The 25,136-nt window shown below is 47.7% G+C and overlaps 2 protein-coding genes across 8 annotated transcripts in view; both read left to right on the plus strand.

The window, feature by feature from the left end:
* ppp1r12a (protein phosphatase 1, regulatory subunit 12A) overlaps positions 1 to 12,592 on the plus strand; it is a 41,623-nt gene extending 29,031 nt beyond the window's left edge. Inside the window, exons 11-27 of one of the 5 annotated variants that reach the window (XM_035621022.2) lie at positions 10 to 101; positions 349 to 462; positions 1,160 to 1,312; positions 2,246 to 2,410; positions 2,715 to 2,882; positions 3,784 to 3,874; positions 4,132 to 4,311; positions 4,390 to 4,564; positions 5,382 to 5,503; positions 5,645 to 5,710; positions 6,018 to 6,034; positions 6,140 to 6,257; positions 6,387 to 6,491; positions 6,590 to 6,637; positions 6,802 to 6,835; positions 7,830 to 7,880; positions 10,525 to 12,592. In XM_035621022.2, the coding sequence (XP_035476915.1) occupies positions 10 to 101; positions 349 to 462; positions 1,160 to 1,312; positions 2,246 to 2,410; positions 2,715 to 2,882; positions 3,784 to 3,874; positions 4,132 to 4,311; positions 4,390 to 4,564; positions 5,382 to 5,503; positions 5,645 to 5,710; positions 6,018 to 6,034; positions 6,140 to 6,257; positions 6,387 to 6,491; positions 6,590 to 6,637; positions 6,802 to 6,835; positions 7,830 to 7,861 (1,680 nt within the window). In that variant the 3' untranslated portion in view covers positions 7,862 to 7,880; positions 10,525 to 12,592. Of the gene's footprint in view, positions 1 to 9; positions 102 to 348; positions 463 to 1,159; positions 1,313 to 2,245; positions 2,411 to 2,714; positions 2,883 to 3,783; positions 3,875 to 4,131; positions 4,312 to 4,389; positions 4,565 to 5,381; positions 5,504 to 5,644; positions 5,711 to 6,017; positions 6,035 to 6,139; positions 6,258 to 6,386; positions 6,492 to 6,589; positions 6,638 to 6,801; positions 6,836 to 7,829; positions 7,881 to 8,745; positions 8,991 to 10,524 lie in introns of those variants that run through there. The other 4 variants (XM_035621013.2, XM_035621005.2, XM_035621041.2 and 1 more) reach the window with 4 other exon arrangements.
* A 5,492-nt stretch (positions 12,593 to 18,084) lies between these two features.
* The window catches only part of pawr (PRKC, apoptosis, WT1, regulator), a 44,456-nt gene continuing 37,404 nt past the window's right edge, over positions 18,085 to 25,136 (plus strand). The window contains exons 1-2 of one of the 3 annotated variants that reach the window (XM_047336320.1): positions 18,085 to 18,403; positions 18,621 to 19,463. In XM_047336320.1, the coding sequence (XP_047192276.1) occupies positions 18,780 to 19,463 (684 nt within the window). In that variant the 5' untranslated portion in view covers positions 18,085 to 18,403; positions 18,621 to 18,779. The remainder of the gene's footprint in view (positions 18,404 to 18,620; positions 19,464 to 25,136) is intronic. The other 2 variants (XM_035621054.2, XM_035621061.2) reach the window with 2 other exon arrangements.

Raw genomic sequence — 25,136 nt, forward strand, 5'->3', positions numbered from 1 at the left:
CGCCTCCAGGAAAAGGACAAAGGAACACGACTTGCCTACGTGGCCCCGACCATCCCCAGGAGACTGGCCAGTACTTCAGACATCGACGAGAAGGAAAACAGGTGAACCCCTGGAGCCGAGTGGCTGTGTGCTCACATGCGTTAGCATGAGCGGCTCCTGCTGCCCACGGCTGTGTATTGCGGGGGGGGGGGGGGGGAGCATGGTGTTTGTAGCCCCTCAGCAACAACTCATTAGAAAAGGGCAAACCTCCTAAATAGTAAAAATAGGTGTAATGGGGAAAGACCCAGTATATATGTCAGGATGTGCTTGTGGAAGCCTGGGGTACGATTGTAGCTTGTGGTTCTGCAGGGACTCGACTCCTCTGATACGCAGTGGCTCCTATACCCGGCGACGCTGGGACGACGACCTGAAGAACAGCGAAGGAAGCGCCTCCACCAACCGAGCCCCCAGCTACCAGCGCAGGTTAGCTTTTACTGCGGCTTCCAGACCTCCATCCCTCACCTCGTCATCAGATCTCTGCTCCATGTGTTGATCCATTATTATTATTATTATTATTATTATTATTATTATAGCCGTGGAACTAAAACCAGTGCGTAGACGACACTGATAGTTGTGTATCAGTACATTTTTTTTGCTTGCATTGTTTCATTTGAGATGTGTATGTACATGCTTCCCCTGCACAGCAGCAGCTTACTGAGAAATCAGTTATTTTTCCTGATCACTGCCACCGAGTCTGTTGCATGTCTGTACCTGTCCTGTCAGGTCTGCTGTGCCACGGAGTTTAAATACATCTCTCAGGCATTTTAACGAGCCTGCGAACCCACCCGACTCCCAGATAAATGTATCGTGGCACATCCCCTAGATTTGGACTCCAGCTGCATTCATGTCATATGGGAAAATTGTGGATATGAGCCACCTGATAAAAGTTCCTAAATACAGATGGAATCAGCCAAGATAAGTTTGAAACAATCCACAAAAACGTACAATATTGAACTCCTCAGCACGTTTCTGCCGCTGCTTGACATGAATGCACCAAAAGTGTGTCAAAGCTATAGTCTTAAATATGTATGCTTCTTATCCTGTATCTGTGTTTATATGTGTTTGTGTGTGCGCCCTCCACCGCTAACACGCCTCTCTCGCCCACCCACCCACCTGCCAGCACGTCCCATACGCTAGCACTAGGGAGGAGCGGCAGCACGCGGGACGTGCCAGCCAAGTCTTCGTCCACCTCCAACTTGGACCCTAACACCTGTAATACTAAACCCTGGCAGCCACCCGCCTCCCACTACCAGTCTTACAGCATTTACCGCAGGTACACCAGCCCCACCACCTTGGACGCCCACCGTCTCCACACCCACCTGTCCTGTCTCTCCGTGCGTCTCTGCTATGCCCACACTTCTGTTTTTTTCTTTTCTTTGTGCATCTTTGATGAGCAAACAAGATTGGAAGAGATTCTTGATGTTCTGTAGATTCAGAAGTAGCCTCCTGGTTCAAGATCAAGGTTTACAATTTGTCCAATATCTTGGAAAACCGCCCAGTAAACTCATTCTGCTCATTTTGAGGAAGTTCAGATTGTCTGATTATTAAGTCTGCAAAAGCCATTTCAACAAAATTTCACTGTGACACTGCTGCATCAGAAAAAGTACAGTTCTTAGATTCTGCAATATGGACAAATATACATTAATAATAATACTGCTGCTTTCACACATACACTGGAGTCCGGACGTTTTCCTGAACTTTTCCGGAGGGGCTTTATGTGTGAACACAAATGTCTGCAAACCTTGCCTGCCTGCCCTCTAGTAAAATTTCCAGAAAATGTCAGAGTGAGCCCGTTTGAGAATACAGCAGGAAATCTCCGGAAGATTTAATTTACTCCTGCAGTCAATTGTGTAATACATACTCTGGGACAGTAGAGGGGAAATATGACTTTCTCCTGCCCATATTTCAAAAGCATCAGAGCAATGAGGGCAGCCTTGTCACAGAGAGTATTTTAATTTGAATGTTTCCACAATTATTTTTTGTAGAATTAGGCTGTACGGAAGATAATGAATTTCATTAAACAAAAATGTGGAGGGAAAAATTCCAAATATGGATCATTTGGGCCAAATGATTTCTTAAATATTTGAGCTCTAGTTTTCAATACTAGTTCAACGTTGTCCTCATTCTCACAGCCTTACTGTACTTTCTTCCCACTCCATCTCACTGCCGACTCTTTTTATTTATTTATTTATTCTAAATCCTACAGCGGCTCTTTTGGCAGAAGACACGAGGACTTGAGCTCCTCGACCACGTCCTCCTCCACGACCACCACCACCTCCTCATCTGTTACCTCGCCCACAGGCCACCGCGGCCTGCTCTCCAGCCTGGGCTCCTCCTCCACACGCACTGGCTCCACCAGTCTCACCAGCAGGTAGCAGACTTTACAACCTAGTATCATCAACCAGCCAACCAACAATAATAACTAGGAGTGTTAACACTTTATACACTGTGTAAAACCACATTTGTGAAAAACTTACTTAGTAATTAAAAAAAGCTATTTTTAATTGTATATTACATATCCCTGTAGGAATTCTAATGCATCTGACCTCTTTAATTGCTACAGGCTTTAATTTGAAAGTTCTCTACAGCCATATATTCCAGTTTAATAACAGCAGAAGTTACTATATATATACATGTGTATATATATTAAGTTGCTGTTGTGTCTGTGTGAACAGGTACTGGTCAGAGGATAGTGCAGAGAGGGACAAGGAGAAGGAGTCTGCTGCGGTCATCCCCACTATGAACACTGGTTCCACTACGACCACCACCTCGACCACTACCAGCACCGCATTATCTACCACCGGCATTGGCATCGGCATCGTCACCGGCTCTGAAAGACGCAGGTAACACACATGCACACACACACACACACATTCTTACCGGCATTAACCCGAACATTAATATCATTGGTAAAAAATGTTTATAGTCAGCTTTTTTTTCTATAAATATTTTTTCACAAACATGAAAAAGCCTCCATCAATCAAACAGTAATCCGGATGCATTTCCTCTGTTTGAGAACAGGGTATGTGAGAGAGATCTCCCGCTTTGTACACATCTCCAGCTGTGTGTGTGTGTGTGTGTGTGTGTGTGTGTGTGTGTGTGTGTGTGTGTGTGTGTGTGTGTGTGTGTGTGTGTGTGTGTGTGTGTGTGTGTGTGTGTGTGTGTGTGTGTGTGTGTGTGTGTGTGTGTGTGTGTGTGTGTGTGTGTGTGTGTGTGTGTGTGTGTGTGTGTTTTTGAGTGGGGTCGAGTGTGTGTCTTCCTGTTGCACTGCTGAAATAAGCCACCTGTCGTGGTGGGAGTGGAGCCCAGGCTGCTCCAACAACTTCTCCTTATAAGGACGATGGGCAGGAGCTGCAAATTTTTCCTTCAAGGCCGAAGAACATCGACTCTGCACCAAATTATGAAGCTCATAATTCAACAGAGGAACGCTGCAGATTGAGCCAAGGAGCTAGAATAGTTTAATTTCCCCGAATTGTTGAGAGTCCTGTTTTACCACAGCAACTTAAAGGAGTCACAGTATAGTGATTGTTTTGTGACATTATGCACATTTTCATTAAAGGAAATCATCTCCGACAGTACCAACATTTCTTCCACATAAATAACCGCTTCACACCATTCCATAAATGGACGGTACACCTGGAGTCGTCTTGCTGCTGAAAACAATAGTCACAAAAGTTTTTTTTGTTGTTTTTTTGCTCGTCAAATTATTAATTTTTTGTGTTATGTGTCTTGTGTGTGTTTCAGGTCATACCTGACGCCAGTGAGAGACGAGGAGTCGGAGTCCCAGAGGAAAGCTCGCTCCCGACAGGCCCGACAGTCGAGAAGGTCCACTCAGGTTAGTCACCACATGTCACCCTTTTAAATGTTGAGACTTATTTTATCACCCCATCCCAATAAAAATCTTTTTTTTATGATTATTCTTTAAAGAATTAAAAAGTCAAATGTCCCACATCTTAACATAACAAATGGTGACTCGTCAGTGGTCCTGGCTACAACCATGGTTTTATAGACTGAGACTGTTTAAAATATGAATATTTTGTGGTTGTTAGAAGCAAAAATAAGGGGGTCTGATGGTACTCTTTCCTCTTCCAGGGCGTGACTCTGACTGACCTGCAAGAGGCCGAGAAGATCGGCAGGAGTCGTCCCCCAAAGACCCGCGAGGAGGAGAAGGAGGAGAAGGAGAAGCAGGACAAAGAGAAGCAGCAGGAGGAGAAGAAGGAGACTGAGACCAGGGAGGACGATTACCGATCAAAGTACCGCAGCTTCGAAGAGGTACTGTACACTCCTCCTTTCACACCTTGAATATTCGACTCTGCCGTCGCTCTTACCTGTCGTCTCTCTCCCCTCCAGCGTTACCGGCCCTCGTCCTCCTCCTCCACCTCGGCCATTTCCTCGGTCAGCACTGCCTCCACCCCATCCTACTCTAGCACCGCATTGTCCTCCAGCTCCAGCTCCCTCAACAGGCCCAACAGTCTGACGGGGATCACCTCCTCCTACAGCCGCTCCTCCAGAGACACGGAAAAGGGTCAGTGAACGTCTTAACCAAGCGAACCATATGTAAACATTGTCAGAGAAAGTGACGGGGACAGGTGGCTCTTTAACCATTCGTGTCTCCCGTCCGAGTTGTTGTGTAACTTCTTCTCTACGTTTAAACTAAAACCCAAACCCACCTGGTATTGTTAGCATGTGCTAAAGTATGTGCGCCAACACTGCGTGAAAAGCCAATCTTTGCTCCATCTCATATAAAGCCGCATATAAACACTGTGTGTGTGTGTTTGATTCTTCCGAATCCCACCTGATGCTGGCGTCCGTTGCCACAGGTCTGGAGTCAAGCTGGCAACGTGCCACGTGCTGATGAAGAGGCACCGAGACAGAAAGGGGGATTGTGTTGCCTTTTTAAATTAAGTAGCTCATCTCCTAATGAACAAATCCATGAAACATCCCTGGGAAAATAGGGCGGCAGCTTTAGTCTGTTCAACTGAAGAAAGACACTGAGCGCTTTGTTCTCCCCCGAACCAAAGCTCCTCTTTCTTTCTTTCTTTCTTTCTTCGCTCCCTCTGAACTCCGGCCAAGTCAAGTTGTTGTGCTGATGGTGCTTTGTGCAGCCTCGGTTAACCTGCACCTTCCCATCTTCCAGTATACATTTATTAGTGGGATTACTTCATGGGTATTTTCACCGTCGATGTAAAAATATTAAAAGGTCAAAATCCGCTCGGATCAAATTCAGGACACTGAATTCAAAAGATTTGAAAACTCTCCTCAAACCGACTCTGGGTTGAATGCCTATATTGCATCAGACTTGCTCATTTTGCTGCTTTTTCCTTGTTGTCGTTCTTGTACAGAAGCGGACAAGAAGGAGGAGGAGAAGGAGGGCGAGGACAAGTCTCAGCCCCGCTCCATACGGGATCGCAGGCGGCCCCGCGAGAAGAGACGCTCCACCGGCGTCTCCTTCTGGACCCAAGAAGTAAGAGACTCACACACACACAAGCATAGAAGTTTATTTCTAAGAGATAAGAGATGAGAGTTCATAACACTTGTGTAACCCACACGCTTCCTCTTTGATCATTTGGATTTCAAGCCGTCCAACTTGTTTTTTTAATTCCAGGGCGATGAAAACGACCCTGACCAGCAGTCCGACTCGGAGGAAGGCAGCACCAAGGGAGAGCCACAGGTAACCACACTCACACACACACACACTTTATTCCCGTTCCTTCCTCGTGTCTTTTCTCATGTGGTCGAGGTCGAACAGGTCCGCTCGTCTTTTGATATTCACTGCTCTGCCCCCGGTAATAGCTATGATTTCCTCCCCCCTCCCTTTCACATTTCCTTCTCACCGTCTGCGGCCTTTTGAAATTTTTATAGTTTCCATCTTCCTGTAATTGTCCGGTTACCGGGGGTGACCTTGCGGATCATTAGCTTTTCAAACCACGCACACGCACGTCAATGGACACTAACTTTGTCTTTCCGTTTCCCTACAGAGTGACAGATTGTCCAGGTATGTTTCCTTCATATTCCGTTCGTTCGGATCGATCATCACTTGCACGTCTCCGTTTTTTCTCTCTGTGTTGCCGATAACTTAAAGTGTCGCTGCCGTTTTCAGGAACGAGAGCACTTCATCCTTAGATCGCAACGACGCTCTTTTCACCCGGAGCTACGGTGAGAGCCGACGGCCATACTCTAGCCGACTGGATCGAGACGACACCACAGACTATAAAAAGGTATTTATATTAACATCAGATTCTTTTGTATGACACTAATTGTGATCGATGCATTCCGTTGACATGTTTGTCTCTCTCTCTCTCTCTCTCTCTCTCTCTCTCTCTCTCTCTCTCTCTCTCGGTCTGCAGCTCTACGAGCAGATCTTAGCCGAGAACGAAAAGTTGAAGGCCCAGTTACGCGACACGGACCTGGAGCTGGCAGACTTGAAGCTACAACTAGAGAAGGCCACACAGGTCTGTTGGACCTTGACAGCACCTCAGTTGATTCCTGAAAATCTTTTTATCCATAATTTCTTATTCTGTGTGTGTGTGTGTGTGTTTTCTCATTGCAGAGGCAGGAACGCTATGCTGAACGATCACAGCTCGAGATGGAGAAAAGGGTAAATGTCACGGACCTTGTTGCAAACGTCCGTCTTTGTTTATTAACACCATGACATTCATGTATAACTCCTGTCTTTTTTCAAGTTTGTCTCAAATTTTAACGTAGAGCTGAGAAGTAACTTTGAGTAAAACGGTAACACTGCCACTGGGTTTATGTCTGAAGGTGACCAGCAGGCCCCAATATCACCTGGGTGCTGGTATGATCTTCCCCTGAGTATCAGTCTTCTCTCTGCTGCTGGCTGTTGTCTCACACTTGTAGTCGGGGGGTCAAAGGGAACTTCCTCCCTCCACCACCGCCACCTTCTCTCTCACCTGTTTTTTTTTATTTTTTAAACTTCAGAGGCATAGTGTGGTCACCACTTCTCAAGACTGCTTATTCTGTTACTGTTGTGTGTGCGCGTGTGAAAGTGTGTTCATCGTAATCTGTGCAGGAAGTAAGACAATTTTAGGTGCGTGAATTGGTGTTGAAAGAACATGTGCACGTGTGTTTTCATGCTTTATTTTGTGTGTGTGTGCGTGTGTGTGTGTCACTCATTCCGTAATCATGCCGGCGTCTTCAGCTGCAGCTGCGTAGCCACGACATCGTAACTGGATTTGTGAACTTCATCCACCTTTTTTTCTTTTCTTTTAGTCTGTGCTGTAATCGAAGCCGCATTTCAGATCTTCACTCGTGTGTATCATTTGTTTTTATTGTAAAATGACATTCCTGTCAATGAGTCATGCCATTGACTCGTCCTCTAAACGTCTACGTCCCCATTTTCTTTGTGACTCAATCATGTCTTCTAAAAATGGACACATCTCTGAGTTTGTTAGTCTGAACTATGGGCTGTTGCTTGCAGACGCCTCACGAGACATGCAAGTGCGTGTGCGTGTGCGTGTGTGCGCGTGTGTGTGTGTGTGTGCTGTCGCTACACCCTCACCATCTCTCACACACACCTCTTTTTTATTTGACGCAGTGTGTAGCGCCTGCACTCAGTGTGTGTGTGTGTGTGTGTGTGTGTGTGTGTGTGTGTGTGTGTGTGTGTGTGTGTGTGTGTGTGTGTGTGTGTGTGTGTGTGTGTGTGTGTGTGTGTGTGTGTGTGTGTGTGTGTGTGTGTGTGTGTGTGTGTGTGTGTGTGTGTGTGTTCTGCTGATTGTCTCTACGGCGTGCGAGTTGAGTTGTTGACCCGCTGTCCTCCGTCCGCCCTGCAGGAAAGAAGAGCTCTAGAAAGGAAGATATCTGAGATGGAGGAGGAACTCAAGGTACCGTCACACACACACACACACACAAACACTCAAGCCTATAAATGTCCCCGTTACATATAACATTTGGGTCACTCATTTTTACGCAGTCTTGGCTGTTTCTTTTATCCGACACGATAACACTGTACTCAAAGTAAGTTCTAGGTTCTGGCAACAAAAATCCGACAGAGCAAGAAACGCATGTCGTCAATCGGAAAGTTGGTGAACATGAATTCTACAAGTGATGGGTCTTCAGCAAAGAACACCTATCTAACGCTGTGTAAATGTCGAGCCCCTCGGATGTCAGATATCATTTTCAGAAAGACGAAGAATCATCCTCCTCCTCCTCCTCCCTGTCTTCTTGCTAAATGTGCATCTTTTAATCTGCTCGGGGGCTCGTCTCAGGTCGGCTGTCGTAATCTGTGTTGACAGTGGCGTTTAAGCTCTTTGGCCGAGGCGGCCAATTAAAATGTTCCTTTTCTGGAAAAACATCTAGTGAAGCAAGTGTTGGTAATGAAAGTGTGTGTATTTTTAGCTCGTCGGCAGCGGGCCGATGTTATCACTGTCACCTTCTACAAGCATCACGCTCGACCGACTTAATCATTCCTTTGGTTTTTCCAAAATCTCTCCCCATCTTCTAACAATCTCCCTCTTCTGCTCTCCCCCCTTCCTCCTCCTCCTCCTCCTCCTCTCGGCCCCTCCTCCTCTCTCTATCGATTTTATTCCGTCCCATGTCCTCCATTAATCCTTCTGTCTTTAATTTGTCTCCTGAACAACACTTCTCATTTCCTCCTTCCATCCTTCCTCCCCGCCTCTTTCTCTTTGTTCTCCCGTGTTGTGGTTGTTCTCCTCCCCACCCCCCCCCACCCCTCCCTCCCTCCTGCAGAACCTCCCCCAGGTAAAGCAGGTTCAGGCCCTGCGGCAGGTTAAGGAGCGGCTGCAGGCCGAGAACCGGGCCCTGGCCCGCGTGGTGGCCAAGCTCTCGCAGTCCGCCTGCAGCCGGCTGCCCAGCGTCGACCTCTAAAGCCACGTCCGTCTGTCCACCACCATCTTCCTCCTCCTCCTCCTCCTCCTTCTTCCTCACCTCTTGTCCTCCCCAACCCCATTCTCCTCATGCTCCATTCGTGCTCTGCCCCAGACCCATAGACAGGCAGGTGCCCAACTCCCCCCTTTTCCACTCCCTCTGCCTTCTCACAGCTTTTATTGTTGTTGTTGTTGGTTTTCAGATTGGGGAGGTTGTCTTTTTTTTTTTTTTTTTAATATACAACAGGACACATTCCTTTTGCAGTACGTTTACAAAAAACACATCCAAAACTAATTATCACGAGTGGAGAAGGAGCACAGGTGAGTATTGTTCGGCGGCCTAGTGTCTAAATTTACTCTAATTTATAATATGAATCATCTTCAGGTACAGTAAAGGAAAGTGTCCTCGTGGTGACGGAGGGAGCTCTTTCAGTTTGTCTTATTCCCGCTTCTTTGCATGAAGTTGCATCAGGGTTTGTTTGTTTTTTGGCACCAAGACTGAATCTTTTTCTTCTTTCCCCCATCTGTATGGGGAAAAAAATCCTATATGTCGAATATTTTTTTAGACAGGTTCAGACGGATACTTGTTTAGCTCAGTAAACGTATGAACACGATGGGATGTTTGTCGTCATCTCATTGTTCTACATCAGTGGAGACGTTGTGGGACATGATTTTTATTTTTGAATACACTCGAGATACTTTGAATAACAGGTTTTTTGTTAAACAGCTGTCAAATATCACACTTGTACTGATCTATATCAGATCATGCGGCCTTTATTTATGAAAACTCTTTAAACAGGAGAGAGTGACGTCTATTGTACATTATGTTTTATTACAGATTCCCGCAGGTGTCATGAGAAAGAGGGGAAAAAAGATAATTATGCTCTTAAATTACTTAATTCTTACTCTTAATAATAATAATAATAACACAAATTAATAGAACACAATGTTTAAACACGTGTTTTTCTGGTTAGGATCTAAGTTGATGCTAAACTGCATTAAACCCACCCAAGCAACATGTTTAAATGAAACTTGCCCAGACGTGTTCACTGCGTCGGGCTCCTCTCGTATATTATCGCCCAAAAAAGAGGAGTTCAAGGAACCGATTTAATATTTGTGCAACGTCTGTGCAAAAGGAATTATTCACAAACATTCTTACGCTGACACCTGCCTCGCTCAGTGGGATACAGTACAATCATCAACTTTTACACCCGCACAGTATTTTTCCGAGGTCGAGGTTCTGCATGGCTTTATCCGGGGAGTGTTGGCCTGTGGTGTGATGATCGCTTTGACTCTCTCTCTCTCTCTCTCTCTCTCTCTCTGTCTGTCTCTCTCTCTCTCTCTCTCTCTCTCTCTCTCTCTGTCTCTCTGTCTCTCTCTCTCTCTCTGTCTCTCTCTCTCTCTCTCTCTCTCTCGCCCTCTTGACTCGGAGCAGTTTGATTTTTCTTAAGGAAAAAAAAAAAAAGGGAGAAAACAAACAAAAATGAGAGATGACGTGTGACTCCCAGAGATTTTGCTTACACAAGCTGCAATTAACAGTTTGTAAAAGTCGCCCGGCCGGTATTTTCTTTTTTTGAATGTCGTGTGAATGTGTCCTGACTTGTCTAAGCCTCCCTCTCTGTTTCCTCTCCCTCTCTTCCAGACGCTCCCAGACTTGAAAGCCGACAACCAGAGACTAAAGGACGAGAACGGAGCTCTCATTCGAGTCATTAGCAAACTCTCCAAGTAGAACAGAGCCCACCTCCACCACCACCACCACTTGCCCCCCGCCCCGTCGTCTTCTGCACCCCCCCCCCCCCCCCCCCCCCCCAGTCCCCCCCGTGGCAGTGACTAATGGAATTGCACATTTAGATATTAATTGCAACAGACATCAGAGACAAGACTCCTTTTTTATTTTCATTTTTTTCCCCCTCCTCCTCTCAACTCTTTATCTCCCCCTTTTTGCTCCTCCCCCTCCTCCACCACCACCACCGCAGCATCCATCCATCCATCCACCTCCCCGACTATAATCCACGTGGCTGCTGTCCTGATAGAACCACTCAGAGTTTACAGAGCGAAACAGGAAGAAGGGTCGTTGTCGTCGTCGTCGTCGTCGTCGTTGTTGTTGTCGTCGTCGATGTTGTTGTTGTTGTTGTTGTGAGCGGCATGTAAAACAGCGTCGAGTGGGCCGGGGGGAAGCCTGAAAACTATTTAACCAATAAGCCTTAGATGTACATAAAGAGAAAAAAGAAAAACACTCGCATCCATCTCCTCTTCTTCTTCTCTTCTCCTCTTCTCTCACCGAACGACAGATATTATCCAACACCTGATTTTATTTGTGCCACAATCCCTCTCTTATTCGATGTTCATTTTTCTTCTGGGTTCCTCTTCCTGTGTACGTGTTGTGTGCCGTGACGTTTCCTCCCTCCTCTCCTTCTTTGACCCCTTTAAAGTGCCACTGCTCCTTTGTAGTCTCTCATCCATTTCCTTTTCCTCCCCACACACAGATCACACCAGTGCACACACTCGCCCACACCTTCTCCCCGATGTTTTTTTTTTTTCTTCATGGGACCTCTGTGTGTCTTCCTCCAAGAGGGAAAAAATGTTTTTGAATTCTCGCTTTAGCGACATGAGGCGGACCTGGTGGAATTTAAGCTTTCACTGTATGTGCAATATGCATTTCTTTATTTTTTTTATTTTTTTTCTTCTTCTCCTTTTTAATGCTTTAATGATGAGTCCCATCACAAAGTAGGAACTTTCACTCTTCCACCGCTTCCATCGCTCACCCTCCTCCCCTCTTTTCGTTTTTGTTTTGTTCTTTTTGTTTTAAGTTTCGTAGCGTAGTCGGTTTATACTCTGTATTTCTCACGTTGTTTTAGCAGGTACTGAGTGATGCTGTATATACCTGTATGTATTTTTTGTTTTGTTTGAGACCAGCACATGGCATGCGTTTATGGTTCCCGTCTGTTACTATTAAAAAGTATACAAATTCCAGAGGAGAAAAAGTTGTGTTTTTAATTATTACAATTTTTTTCTTCTTTTTATAGTCCGAAGACATTGGACACGAGTGCAGTAGAGTACAGCCTCTCACACACACACACACACACACACACACACACGGGACGTCCCGGCAGTGTTCAGTGCTTTTCTTTTTCCAGTTTAAAATAAGTGTTCACATGATGGTGAGAATAAAGAAAAAAAGAAATAATCGCTTCACTACATTTCATCACATTCAGTATCTTGGAAGAGCGCTGTTCTTTTTTTTTTTTTTTTGCATATGTTTTTTTAAGCTGTAGTATTATAGCCAAGGTGTTGTCACTTAAAGATAATAAGAGAATATCTTAGGTATCGCTAACCCAGTCCTTTATTTTTTTTTTTACAATGTCTACATGCACTGTCGATGCCATGTGAGCGGTCTTGATGTCAGGTTCAAGCAAACCATCGCCACCGTCAAATATGCCGTTTATCTGAAAACATTTTAAGCATTTCAGTGGCCTTTTATGGATATTTTAGTAAAAGAAGTTTAAAAAAAAAAGAAAAAAGTCACTGCAGATGGACTAAATACCATCGACTCTGGTTAAGACTTTCTTTTTTGTTTTTGTTTTTTCTGTTTGTTTTTTTTTCTCCCATCATCTTGTAAAATAGGTGTGTGGCTTAATACATGCAAAGCTGTGCTGTGACTACCAACCACTGAAGAGTTCATTAAAAATAAACTTGTACATTGTAAAGTTGCAAAGACTCATTATTATTTTTATAAATTTTTTTGTCTAAACTGTCGTGAAGTTATTAAAGTATATATACGTTTATAATAAAGGGAACCGGTTTATCCTGGCAGATATTGGTTTCATTCGTCCCACCTGAACGGGGGAATGAAACATGATTTGGTGCTTGCAGCATTATTAAAAGAATAATATTTGGCTCTTTTTTTCCCCCAGAAATAACGTTCCTGTCGATGCGGTTTTAATTCCAGGGATATGCAGCAGATTGCAGCACCAAATTGAGACGGATGACTCTCACCCTGGAATCCAGATTCAACAGTAAAAAAAAAAGAAAAGAATCCTCGCTCGGAGCAGGACAGAATGTGCCGCTGTGTGTGATGTTTACTTCTGCTTGTGCGGCAGACGACGTCATTTTCCGGACGAATTTCTCATTTCGATTGATGAACTATTTTCAACTCGGTTCATTTACAAAAGAAATAACGTTTAAACCTGATCGTCGCCAAATCTGCTTTGAAATTGCAGAAGCACGTGTGTTTGATACACATTTACTGTTTGTGTGCGCGTTGCTGCACAATCATTTTGAACTGTCCGTCCTGTTCTAATCTAATAACAAGTTCATGACGGTATGAACCCTTTACTTTTATGCCTCAACACTTATTATGTGGACCGGCCCGAGAACCAGCAGTTGCTGCTGCTGCTGCTGCGCTTCATCGCACCAGTAGATGGTGCACACTTTTCCAGACACTCAGGTGCACTCATCATCACTCTGCTGTGGAAAAACACAAACGCAGATCACATCCACAAGAGACAGTGTTCTAGTCTCGATCCATTTCTGTTCGTCGGCTCTGAAGTCCTCTCGGCCACGCTGCTCCGGTGAAAGGAGCCTCTCGTCATCCGTCCTCCCTTTTCCCCGTCTCCTCACGCTCCTGCGGCTCTTCTCCTCTGTGCCCAAGAGATTAGATATCATCCATCCATCCATCGTCTACCGCTTTATGCATTTAAGGGTCGCGGGGGGGCGCTGGAGCCAATCCCAGCTGACATTGGGCGAGAGGGGCGGAGTTCACCCTGGACAGGTCGCCAGCCTATCACAGGGCCACATACAGAGACGGACGACCATTCACTCTCACATTCACACCTACGGGCAATTTTAGAATCTCTAAAGCGTTTTTGCTATCTGCCATAATTGCCCCGAGAGTCATGTCTTGGCCGCCCCTTCTTGTTCTTTGTTTTTTTTTCTCTTCTTTCCATTGCCTCAGCAGCACGTGGTGTCTTTCTTCGCCGCGACACGGACGCGCTTGCTCGACCGTCTCCTCCAGCAGCAGCATGTCTTCATTACAGGACCCTGACGCAGGAGAACACGTAGTAGACACATTCTTGGCTTTTGAAAAGTGCCCCCATGATTATAGTTTATGGTAACAAATGGTTTGAATTGAAGCTGCCTTTCATTTGCCAGGCTCAAAGGGAGGCGGGGACGACATCAGGCTTAAAGTTTTCTGTCTTGTCCTTGTTGTACATTTTCCTTGGGAAGCTTTCGTCTCGATTGATCAGATGAGACGATATGAGATGGAACTTTATTCATCCCACGTCGGGGAACTTTACTTTACAAAGAAAAAAAAAGGTATATGCATCCATACAGAGTGCAAAGTATTTCCTAAGAAGGCTAAAATTGTGCAGTAGATTGAAGTAAAAAGAAAAATACGTAGTAAATATGCATATATGTATACGTATTGCACAGGATGACACAAAATTGCATAGTTGTGGTGGATGTAGATGGCACAGAACAATAATAATAATAATAATATGTTGCGGGTTCACTGACCTGTGATGTCAGTATAACAAGACTATATATGGAGACACGTGTCAGCAGCTCCATGGAGTGCCCCTGGCACTGGAACAATCTCACACGCGGTAAGTTATGACGTGTCAGGTGTCTTCATACTTTTGGTATTAATCATCATTGGTTGGGAATCATCCATAAAGACGGAGATGAGACCTCTTGATGAGACACTTGGACTCATCCTCTCTCTTTCCACCGTGGCTCCTGATCTCCATCTCTTCCCTTCTGTAAAGTGCAGCAGCAGCAGCAGCAGCGGCGGCAGCGGCCCAGACGAACCCTCCCCAGACTTAGACACAGTGGATGAGCTAAACCCCCGCCAGCGCCTCAGAGCACAGACAGCAGGAGAAGAGAGGACAAACAATGGCGAATGGAGTCGTTCCTGACGAGGCGACGGCTCGACAGCAGAGACGAGGCGCTGAGTCTGATGGTGTGATCCCGAGCAGCAAGTGGATGTGGATCTGTTGTGGATGCTTGGGATGTAGAGACGTGAGTCACACTCACACATTTAGACACAGTTTACTGCAACTACACTGTCGACTCTCTCTTCTTCTTCTTCTTCTTCTTCTTCCACAGACGGGGCCGCGCCGCAGGAGAGGAACCTGTCCCGACCGGTCGTGTGGTCGTGGACCGAGTCCCAGAGACACGATCCGAGATCTGAACGCCAACAGAGGTGTCACCCCCACCCCGAACATTCAGGCTTCAAACCCCGTTACCTGCGATCGTAATGACACATTTGGACAAATGCTTAGATGGCCAGAAAGGAAAACAAGGGATGAGCCGGTGATGTCCTTTTTCCCTCTAGAGCAAGAAGAGGGAAAAGTTGCTTCTATCGCAGTTTTTCATGGATGAAAGCGCGACTGACACAACCGAAGTTTTCAGGAAGGAAAAGGGTCAAAGGCCGAGTATGAATTTAGACGATGTTGTGATTCTTTCGCAGTGGATCGGGAGGAAGACGTGGCCCACCAGCGCCTCCTCCTCCTCCTCATCATCACCGACGGGCCGACGGCCCCCTGCGGAGGGCTGCGGGATGGCAGCCATCTTGTGGACACGTGTGGGGATGGACACGAGTGGAAGGGGCAGATTGTGCGTAAAAATCTTTGTCGCTCGTTGCTGCATTTTCCAAGAATTCCCAAAACCCTGAGAGCTTTCCGACGACCTCGCCGTGACCTCAGGCTCTTTGTCTTTTACAGGAAGTGTGTCACCTTAAAGTCCTTCCTCCTTCCTGCCCCCCCCCCCCCCCCCCCCCACCCCGCCGCTCCCCCACTATCCGAGGCTGGTGACGGGAAGCTCGACGGGTCGAATCCAGGATCATCAGCGCTCTCCGGCCTCTAACCCTCGAGCAAGGCACTTGCGTGTGCCGGTGGCTGGAGCAGATCATTTACCTTCCCGCCCAAAATTTCTGACCGACTCAACAAGGTTCAAAAACAGGTCGGGCCCCAGTTGCACGACCCGCTGGTTTGACTGCACATCTGCGCGCAGAGCCCAAACATCTGGGGCGGCTCAGGGGGGGGGGAGAGAAACCTTTTTCTCTTGCACGCTCACTCCTTCGATAAACAATTTCACGGGGGAGTGAGCTCGGCGCAGGCGTCTCTCTCTCTCTCTCTGTCTGTCTCTCTCTGCAAGACCACTTCTGACTGAACCGTTACTGTCAGATAAATGAGGCCGTGCGAACGCAAGAGGAGCCGCTGGCCGTTGAATCTGAAAATTCCCAGTGTCTCGCGAAGCGGCACATTTGCACTCGTGTTATGGTTTTATGAAAACATCTGATATGTGCGTTCGTTACAGAGGAACACTTTCAGAAAAAAAGGCTGCACGGTACTCTGGAGTCAGCAGCAGCATTTGTTTTGGCACGGCCGGGAGACTACCCCTCGTGCCCCCCCCTTGATTCTTTCTCCCCCTTCTTTTTTTCTTCCTTCTCGACATTCAGACAGAAATATGCTAAATATGCAGCACACTGTGACCCGAGTCCACAGATCAGGGGTTTATTTTTAGGCGAGGCGTCTCACTCGCTTCTCCTGCTCCACCCAGAGCTTTTCTCATTATCTTCAGCGGGACCGGCACACGCAGAGATAACGACTGGAACGTCTGGTCTCGTGCTTCACTAATGGGATGTGGGGGAGGGGGGAATAACACGGGCGTTCATTAACACGTAAACACACTCGGATGCATGTTTTAAAAGTTTTCACACCAGTGATAAACGTACTGCGAAGGCAAAGGCTGGATTATGGAAGCGGGGCCGGTGGGGCCAGGGCCCCGGGGCCTCCGACTGCCAGGGGGGCCTCCAAGCCCGACACTTGGCCGAAGACTTCCCGTAAGTCAGGGCCCTAACCACTGGGGCCCCCCAGACCCCACTGCGCTTACAATGTGAGGGCTCCCGGGCCCCATGGTGTTTAAAACATAAGCTGACCACTAGGGCCCCTGGGCCCCTGAGCGCTCGCAGTGTAAGGGCCTGTTGGCATTTAAAGACCGAGCTGACTTACCACTCGGGCCCCTGGGCACCTTCAGTATGAGGGACCCTTCGTGCTTCAATGATGAGCTGACCACTGGGGGCCCCCCAGACCACTCAGCACAGGGGCTACTTTTATAGAGTTTGTGTTTTTGTGTTGTAGAAAACTTATATTAATATCTGTGTAACAAGTGTGTGTTATATTCACATGTCAATCTTCAAATGTCTCATGAAGAATTTGATGTGGACATTAAGGAAACCAACAAAACAAGGTTGCCAAAGTTCTTATATTGTCCTCGACTTGCCCCTTCAGCTGGAATCAAATGCAAACATCCGGATGCGGAGACGAACGAGGAGGATCTCCCCTGACAGGAGCTGGTGGTGGGACGAGTCCCCCTCCGCCCGAGGGAGTCGGTCCGTGGGATCTGCGTGGGAACGTCGAACCGTCAGAAACCAAGCGCTCTCCTGCAGAAGAGTGTTGCACCGCCGTTGTGCAACTACCAAAAGGCCTGTTGAGATGTGGAACATGGCCACGCTGAGCTGCCAGAGCACAGAGGCGTTCACAGACTCACACGCCTGATGGAATACGTTTACCTCTGACCTCACAGCTGAGATGCTGCTTTCAAGGTTCCTCAACTCTTCACCCCATCCTCAGTAAAACACAGCGTCGGTGTGGAGGGAGAAATGTAGTCCCTAAGTAAAATGATGTATTTCTAAATGAGCTTCTTTTATAAGAAAGATCACTGTCATGTTTTCAACGGACATTATTTTCATAATCTATCTTGTATTCTTATTTCTTGGTTTTTCATACTTTGCCCTCCAAAGCCACAAAATCCTTGATAGGTTACGTTTAGTGTAAAATACTTTATTATAAACGAATAGAAATTCATTCTGTCTATAAGATTTTCTTTCTTTTTAAGTCACTACAAAACAGTAGCTTCAATAACAGAACCTGCAGCACATGAACCTCACAGGTATGTAAACTAAAAAAAACACAAATTAAATGACAGAAAATTATAATGAAAACAAAAGTAAGAACGATACAAGAATGTATAAAATGAAATAAAATGAAATAAAATGAAATAAAATGAAATACAACAAAATTAAATTTGAATAAAAGAAAGTAAATAATAAACTTAGATAAAATAAGATAATATAAAATAAAAAAAAGTAAAAAAATAATTCTGGTCAAAGATAAAATATGAAAATATATGAATATATATGAATACATTTAATAGTACCACAATACAGTGTAACTAGCTGTAAAGAGAACCCTAATAAATAAGAGACAAAGTGCTGACGCCGCCTGTGGGAATATTAAAGGACTATTACACCGACTTCCACGTTCGGGGCTGAGCCTCCTCCTCGCTTCGGCTCCACTCGGGAGTGCTCGGGTGTCGCCGGTGAGCCAGAGGGCAGAGCGAGCTCCGCGGCTCGAGACGAGACGAGACGAGCTCCGCCACCACACACACACACACACACACCGTCACACACACACACACACACACCTGGTCGGTCCGACGACAACCGCAGCGCACAGGTGAGTTTCTACCGGAGCTTTAAAAACTCCTCTCGACAACTTCTGTGAACTTTCACTTGGTTCTCTGACGCAGAGTTTTCAACTTTTACGCATTTAAAAAAAAAAAAAAAATGCTGCGTAAAACAGCGGCGACATGAGAAGGAAGTGTGTGTTGTTTGATGTTGTGTGTGTGTGTGTGTGTGTGTGTGTGTGTGTGTGTTTCCCCTCTACCTGTCAGCAGCAGCCGGGTTAATCACTGAAGGAATGCGGAGCCATTAGGACGAGCGCCGAGAGCCGAGCTGCTCCGATCGACCGAAACTCGTCTCCCTCCTCCCTCGACGTTCATTTTCACCCGACGCCGGCGCGCGACTCTCCTCCGGACCGGGGAGGGCGAACCATGGCCACGGGCGGATTCAAGTCGACCGCCGCCACCGACTTTCTGGAGGAGTGGAAGGCGAAGCGGGAGAAGATGCGGGCGAAAATGCTGGGCGACATCGCGGCGGCGACCGGAGCTCCGCTGGGCTCCTCCGGGAGCGCGCACGCCGCCGGCACCGGCACCGGCACCGGCCGCCAAGCCGCCGCCGCCGCCGCCGCCGCGCAGGGCACCGAGCTCACCAACAACGGAAACCCGGAGCGAAGCGCCTCCTCTGGGAACTGCCTCCCCTCCTCCTACTCGGTGGCGCGGTCCTCCTCCGGCACGACTCTGAGGAGAGCCGAGGAGGAGACGCACCACCAGCAGCACCACCAGCACCAGCACCAGCACCCCGCCGCCGCCGCCGCTCCGCACCCCTCACCCGCCGCTGCGCCCTGCGCCGCCGCGGCGAGCCACCCGAAGAAGGCCCCGCCTCACGCGGACAAGGCTCCGTGCGCGTCCCCGGACCCCGCCGGCCCCGCCGGCCCCGGCAGCCCCGCCGGCCCCATGGCCTGCAACGACAGCGACAAGGAGAGTCCGTCACCCGGCAAGGGCAAGGAGAAGAAGAGCAGCGGCCCCAGCGCCAGGAAGGGCAAAGGTCAGATCGAGAAGAGGAAGCTGAGGGAGAAGAGGCGATCGACAGGTGTCGTCAGCATGCCGTCCAATGAGGTGAGTCGATGCTGGGGCCCCTGTGTGTGTGTGTGTGTGTGTGTGTGTGTGTGTGTGTGTGTGTGTGTGTGTGTGTGTGTGTGTGTGTGTGTGTGTGTGTGTGTGATGGTGATGGTGATGATGCCACGACGCAGGTTCATCATCTTCCTGGAGCTGCCACATAGTGAGACAGTGTGGATGGAGGATGGAGTCCAACTCCCACATAAAAGTGTCCCGACACCTGGAGTCGAACCAGAATGAATATCTGAGGGCCAATATTGATACTGATATTGTTATCGTTGATGAAGATTTATCAGCTGGTTCCATTTTTTAACCTGGTGCGTACGGAACATTAAACATCTTCAGATGTGGTTATGATAAAGTGAGTCAGGAGTTATGTCCATGTCGTGTTTTGAGTTCTCACAAAATGGGACAAAAGTCCAACTGGGACGTCTGCAAGTTACATAATCCAAATATTTATCGCCATATAACAATTGTAAAACAGAGAAAAAATCGTCACATTTAGAAAACTGAAACTACAGTGAACCTTTGACTAAAATGACATATTGCTCATTAAATATCAAAACTGAACCGCGGCAAACATGAGGGGAAGTGGTAGAAGTGTGGTGAGGACAATATTCAGGTCAAACAGTAACGTGTGCATTAATTCATCCTTCATCCACCGCCGCTCCCTCCTCGTACTCGTCAGCTGACGTGCGCAGAATATGCGACAGATTTCTGCGATAAGCAAACTTCAGCCGATTAATATCAGGCCCTGAATTATGGGGAATGCTTCTGGGAATATTGGTGGTCATTGTGATCCGTACTCGAGGTGGACACGGCACCGCGGCCCCGGAAAGAAAGAAGGAAAATAGTTTTTGTTCATGCTGTTCTCCTGCTGTGGATCAGCTTTCTATTAAAAACCCCAAACTGAATCCAGAGGGAGATGAAGAAGAAGTCGGGGTCAGTGGTTATTGTGCAGAGTGACAGGAATCTGTCTCTGAGTTTGGTTTATTGTCGTATTTCAGTGTCATGTTCCAAAGTCATTGTCCGTTTCCTGCTTTGTAACTTTACATCTGACTTCTTCTTCTTCTTCTTCTTCTTCTGGCCGTCTCGCTGCTTTTTAAAAAAAGAAAGAAAAATGTTTGCATCTTGGCACCGTGTTGGAAACGTGTTCTCACTTTAACACATGTGGTGTGTGTGTGTGTGTGTGTGTGTTGTGTAGATCCATAAATAATTCAACCCCCCCCCCCCCCAAAAAAAGAAAAGGTCTCTAAATTCCTCCCATACACGTCTGATTTAATGGAGCCTGTGTAGCGACAGAAATGAAAGCAGCTCTCGGATGTTGGCGAGAGGAAAAAAGTGGGAGGGAGGGAGGGAGGGAGGGAGGGAGGGAGGGGTGTGTGTGTGTGTGTGTGTTGTGGCGGCGTTTCCTTGTTGTTGAATTGCAATCATGTCGGACTCTCGCCTCGGCTCCTGTGGTTCGGAGACATGCGGGAGCTCTGATACGAAGTCGCTGTCCGACATGTGTTTCTCATCGAGGTGACGGCTTCAGAAGTGTGGTCCATATTCCATAACCACCTCCCTGCCTTCGCTCTCTCCCTCCCTCTTATGTGATAGCCACCTCGAGCCCGGGTGGGGTGGGTGGGGGGGTCTAACTGGAGTTTGACCAGTTTGTCAGTTTGCCGCTCCACATCCTGTTATTAGTTGCTCAGCAGTGCTGAGCGAAGCCGTTTGGGAAAGCTGGTCCCGAGCCAGACAGCAGGGCCTCGGAGCTGCGGGGCCGTGCCAGATATGTTAGATGGAGCCCATAGGCAGCTGATTGTGTAGTAAAGTGGGCGAACACACTGTTATTGCAGGGGGGGGGGGGGCATGAAACAAAGAGCTGGAAGTTTCTGATCCCATTCGCATCCCGGGTGCGATCAGCTTCGGGGCGTCTCCCACCGCCGCCAATGTTTCAACCACTGCGTTAAGACCCGCACCCGAATCTGCTCGTGGGATTATTCTGAAAAGTTAGTCGCCCGCCGTCAATCGGTGATCGGGAGGAGAAGCGTTGTCCCGTTGAAGGGCCGGAGAAACTTTAGAAGCCAAGGCTTCGTCCATACTCGTAGGGTTTTGAAAATAAAAAACGGAAAAGTGTTTGAGCTCCGTTATCATGATTGCCATCCGTCCGGGAAGGAGCATATCACGTGGCCGTTCAGGTGCACAGTCTGAGCACGCGCGTGCCGGTGTAAACAGGAAGCAGATTGTCCACTCTGCGGCCGGTTGCTTGGTTACAGAAAACACTACGCACGGAATACGGCAACGTTGAAAAGTCAAGACGGGGCAAGAGTCGCGACTGATAAGAACCAAGCAGGAAGTGCATGTGTCTCAGTTTCACTTTCCATAGCCCACATTATTCCCTGGTGGATGGACGGATCACGAGTGGACAGACGACCGCCGGGTCAAAGACCAGTTTACCCCCTTTGACATAAATTGTTCAAAGCGCCATGATGGGTTTTTTGTGATATTTTCAAAAATAAGGACTTTGAACTTTGCCCTTATGGACGACAACACATGAATGTTAAATCATCCACTCACACAGGGGCTCCGGCTGAGGGGCCGCGTCGCCCCTTTGGCCCCAGGATATTTGATTCACAGTGATGTGAATCAGAAAAGCAACACTCAGCGAACACTCCCACTTGAAACCAGGAAATGTTAAACTAGTTTATTGATCTTTTAGTATTTGACCTCAGACAAAAAATTTTGATTTACAACAGTTTCATTCTTGAACTGGATTCATGTGATGGAGGATTAATAAATCACAAGCCAGATTGTGATTTATTAATCCTCCCTTCTCTGACACATGCATATACTTGCATGTGGTTTCGACAACACTTACACAGAAGCTTTATCTCTCACATCTCATGGCCTGAGATCCTTGCGAGCCTCGGAAAGAGTATATTCATATACTGTATATATATATATATATATATATATATATATATATATATTCCTTTTGTCAGGTGTTTCCCTTTCTCCGCCTGTTGCACAGAGACCGAACTATGCAAAGAGAGAAGTCTCCCGTCGCACAAGCGTCCCCCGTGAGGCGGATGTGAGTGGACAGGTGTGAATAGAGATGCCTGGGATGACCCGCCCCCCCGCCCGCCCGCTCGCCGCAGAACAACGGCTCCTGAGTGGGATTTCAGAGCGTCTGGGGAAACACAATCTTCTGCCCGTTGAGGCCATAATGGCCCCCCGATAAAAGCTCCGCGCTCCACTGCAGAAGAGACACTTTTGCACGGCGTCAATCAATACAACAGCCCCCCCCCCCCTACTTCCCACCCTGCGTTCCAGCCAGGAAAGGTGTCTCCTTTCTCTTGCCGCCGCAGACTGGAAACGGGGGCATTGTTGTGTCGACGCCGACCTCTGACCCGCTGGCGACGGCGCTTATGCAACGCAGGAATGTGGGAAGCGACGGGAGTGCGTGCGTGGGTCTCAAAATGTTTTTTTTGGGGGGGGGGGGGGGTTTCAGCTGTGCGGCTGTTTGAACGACCTCGGTGAGTTGTGAGGCGGCTGCGGTCAGACGTGTGAACTCCTGTTGCGTGCGGATGCTCGGCTGGATGTGGCCCCACAGAGGCCGCGGCTGCCGGGGCCGGAGGGAGGGAGGGAGGGAGGGAGGGGCGGACGGACAGCGTCGCCGCGGAGGTCAACAGGTCCAACATGCGATAGTGTGCCGGCCGGGCGCTCGGGCGGTTAACGCTCGGCTGACGGGAGAACAGGCGCAGACAACAAGGCCCTTGTTGAACCTGATCCTCCGTCACTCACGTCGGTTTTATAATATGTTTTATGGTTTATACAATGCAAAATATCTATTTTAAAAGTTAGTATAAGAATACTATCCCTATCTTTAAACAATTTTGAAATTGTAGTGTCAATCTCGGAGCTTTCAAAAGAAACACGAATACTGGAGAAATGAGTATAAATTGATTCGTCGCATCGCATTTTAATATTTAACTTTGAGTAACAATACATATTATCTGTCCCATCTCTGAATGAAGAGCTGGGACAAGACGATAACTTTTGTGCCGTTTCTTTTGACATGAAAAGTCCCTTGAATTTCTGGATTTCTGTCAAATTAAAGCTTCGTTACAATCAGAAGTTCCACGAGCACATTTTCCAATTTCAGGGCAGAGCATATGTAAACGTACAGCATGTCTCGGTTAATCTGCCTCCCGTCAGACGAGACTCTCAACTTTCCTCCGTCTCTTCTGTTCGGACGTTAGTCAGCAAATGCCTTAAATACAAACGCGCACAAAACGTCTTCTGATCAAATCATGATATTTTTTTTTAGATGGATCATTGCACCGAAAGTCCTGCAGCCTTTTTGTTTACCGTCCGCTCCCGACTCACAGCTGCACCGAAGAATGCGAGAATGTTAATGTTGCACGGGGCGGAGCGCAGTGTGTTGTTTCACCCGCCGCAGGCCACATCATCATCATCATCATCATCATCATCATCATCATCATCATCGCAGTAAATACCACAGGGATTCTATCATGGACTTAGGTAAGCAGGGAGCCATTCGGGCCGGCTGCTGTGTTTTCCTCCTCCTCCCACTTGCTGTTCGAACAGCAGGAATCCTTAAACTCCATCTTCAATCCGTGCTTCTCGTGGTTCTCGAAGGCAGAACCTCCGGCAGCGAGCGTCCCCCTCCAGAGTGGGATAGAGGGGAAAGAAAGAGGAAGTGTTGTCCGCCCCGGCGATGAAGTCGTAACCAGGCCGGGGCCCCTCTCCTGGGGGTCCCTCAGCACCTCAGAAAAACACGCGGGATGTGCCGCGGTTACGTAAACGCCGGTTACGTAAACGCCGGTTACGTAAACGCCGGTTACGTAAACGCCGGTTACGTAAACGCCGGCCGCCCTTCTAGTCTTATGATGGATTAAAATGTGTTGATGATCGAGTGGGGCGGGGGTGGGGGGGGGGGGGGGGTCGTCGTCATCTAGGGCTATTCATGTTCGTAGTCTGTGGGTATTTTCTGATTTACATTTCATAAGAGCGAATTTGAGACGGTTCTTTTCAGGCATAACATACCTCTGTGGACTTCTTTACCCAGAGGAATGTTCGGGAGAGCCAGAATAGCACTTTTTGTGTTGACGGTGGGTTGCAGAAGTCAAACTGAGCAGAAAGCGGAGCAAAAATAAAGTCCGCAGCATCTTGGTCCGAAACTTCCGCCGCGAAAACTCTGACAAATTTGAGTTCAAAGGCAAAATATCACTGAAAAATGTCGGTGTCGGCAGTGTGTTTGGGCATTCAAAGGGTTCCTCCGCTGTGGCATCACCTGTTTAATATTCACCGACTCAGTTCTGCTGTTATTTGCAGATGACGTTCAAAGTCCGCTTTTTGTATTTTTTTGTTTTTAAATCTAGGTCACTGCTCCTCAGTTATGTCTGTTCAGGAGCGGAGACTGTAGATCATTACGGAAGCACGGCAATCACGCGGTCGGGCCCCGCAGCACCGACGCCCGCCTGCAGGCTCCCGGATCTCACCGAGCGTCGCCCCGGCTCCTCCGGTCGACTGGGGACAATGTAGTCCACCGCTAAATCTCACTCTCTCTGTGTGTGTGTGTGTGTGTGTGTGTGTGTGTGTGTGTGTGTGTGTGTGTGTGTGTGTGTGTGTGTGTGTGTGTGTGTGTGTGTGTGTGTGTGTGTGTGT

This window comes from Scophthalmus maximus, chromosome 12 (genome assembly GCF_022379125.1).
Source record: "Scophthalmus maximus strain ysfricsl-2021 chromosome 12, ASM2237912v1, whole genome shotgun sequence".
NCBI lineage: Eukaryota > Metazoa > Chordata > Actinopteri > Pleuronectiformes > Scophthalmidae > Scophthalmus > Scophthalmus maximus.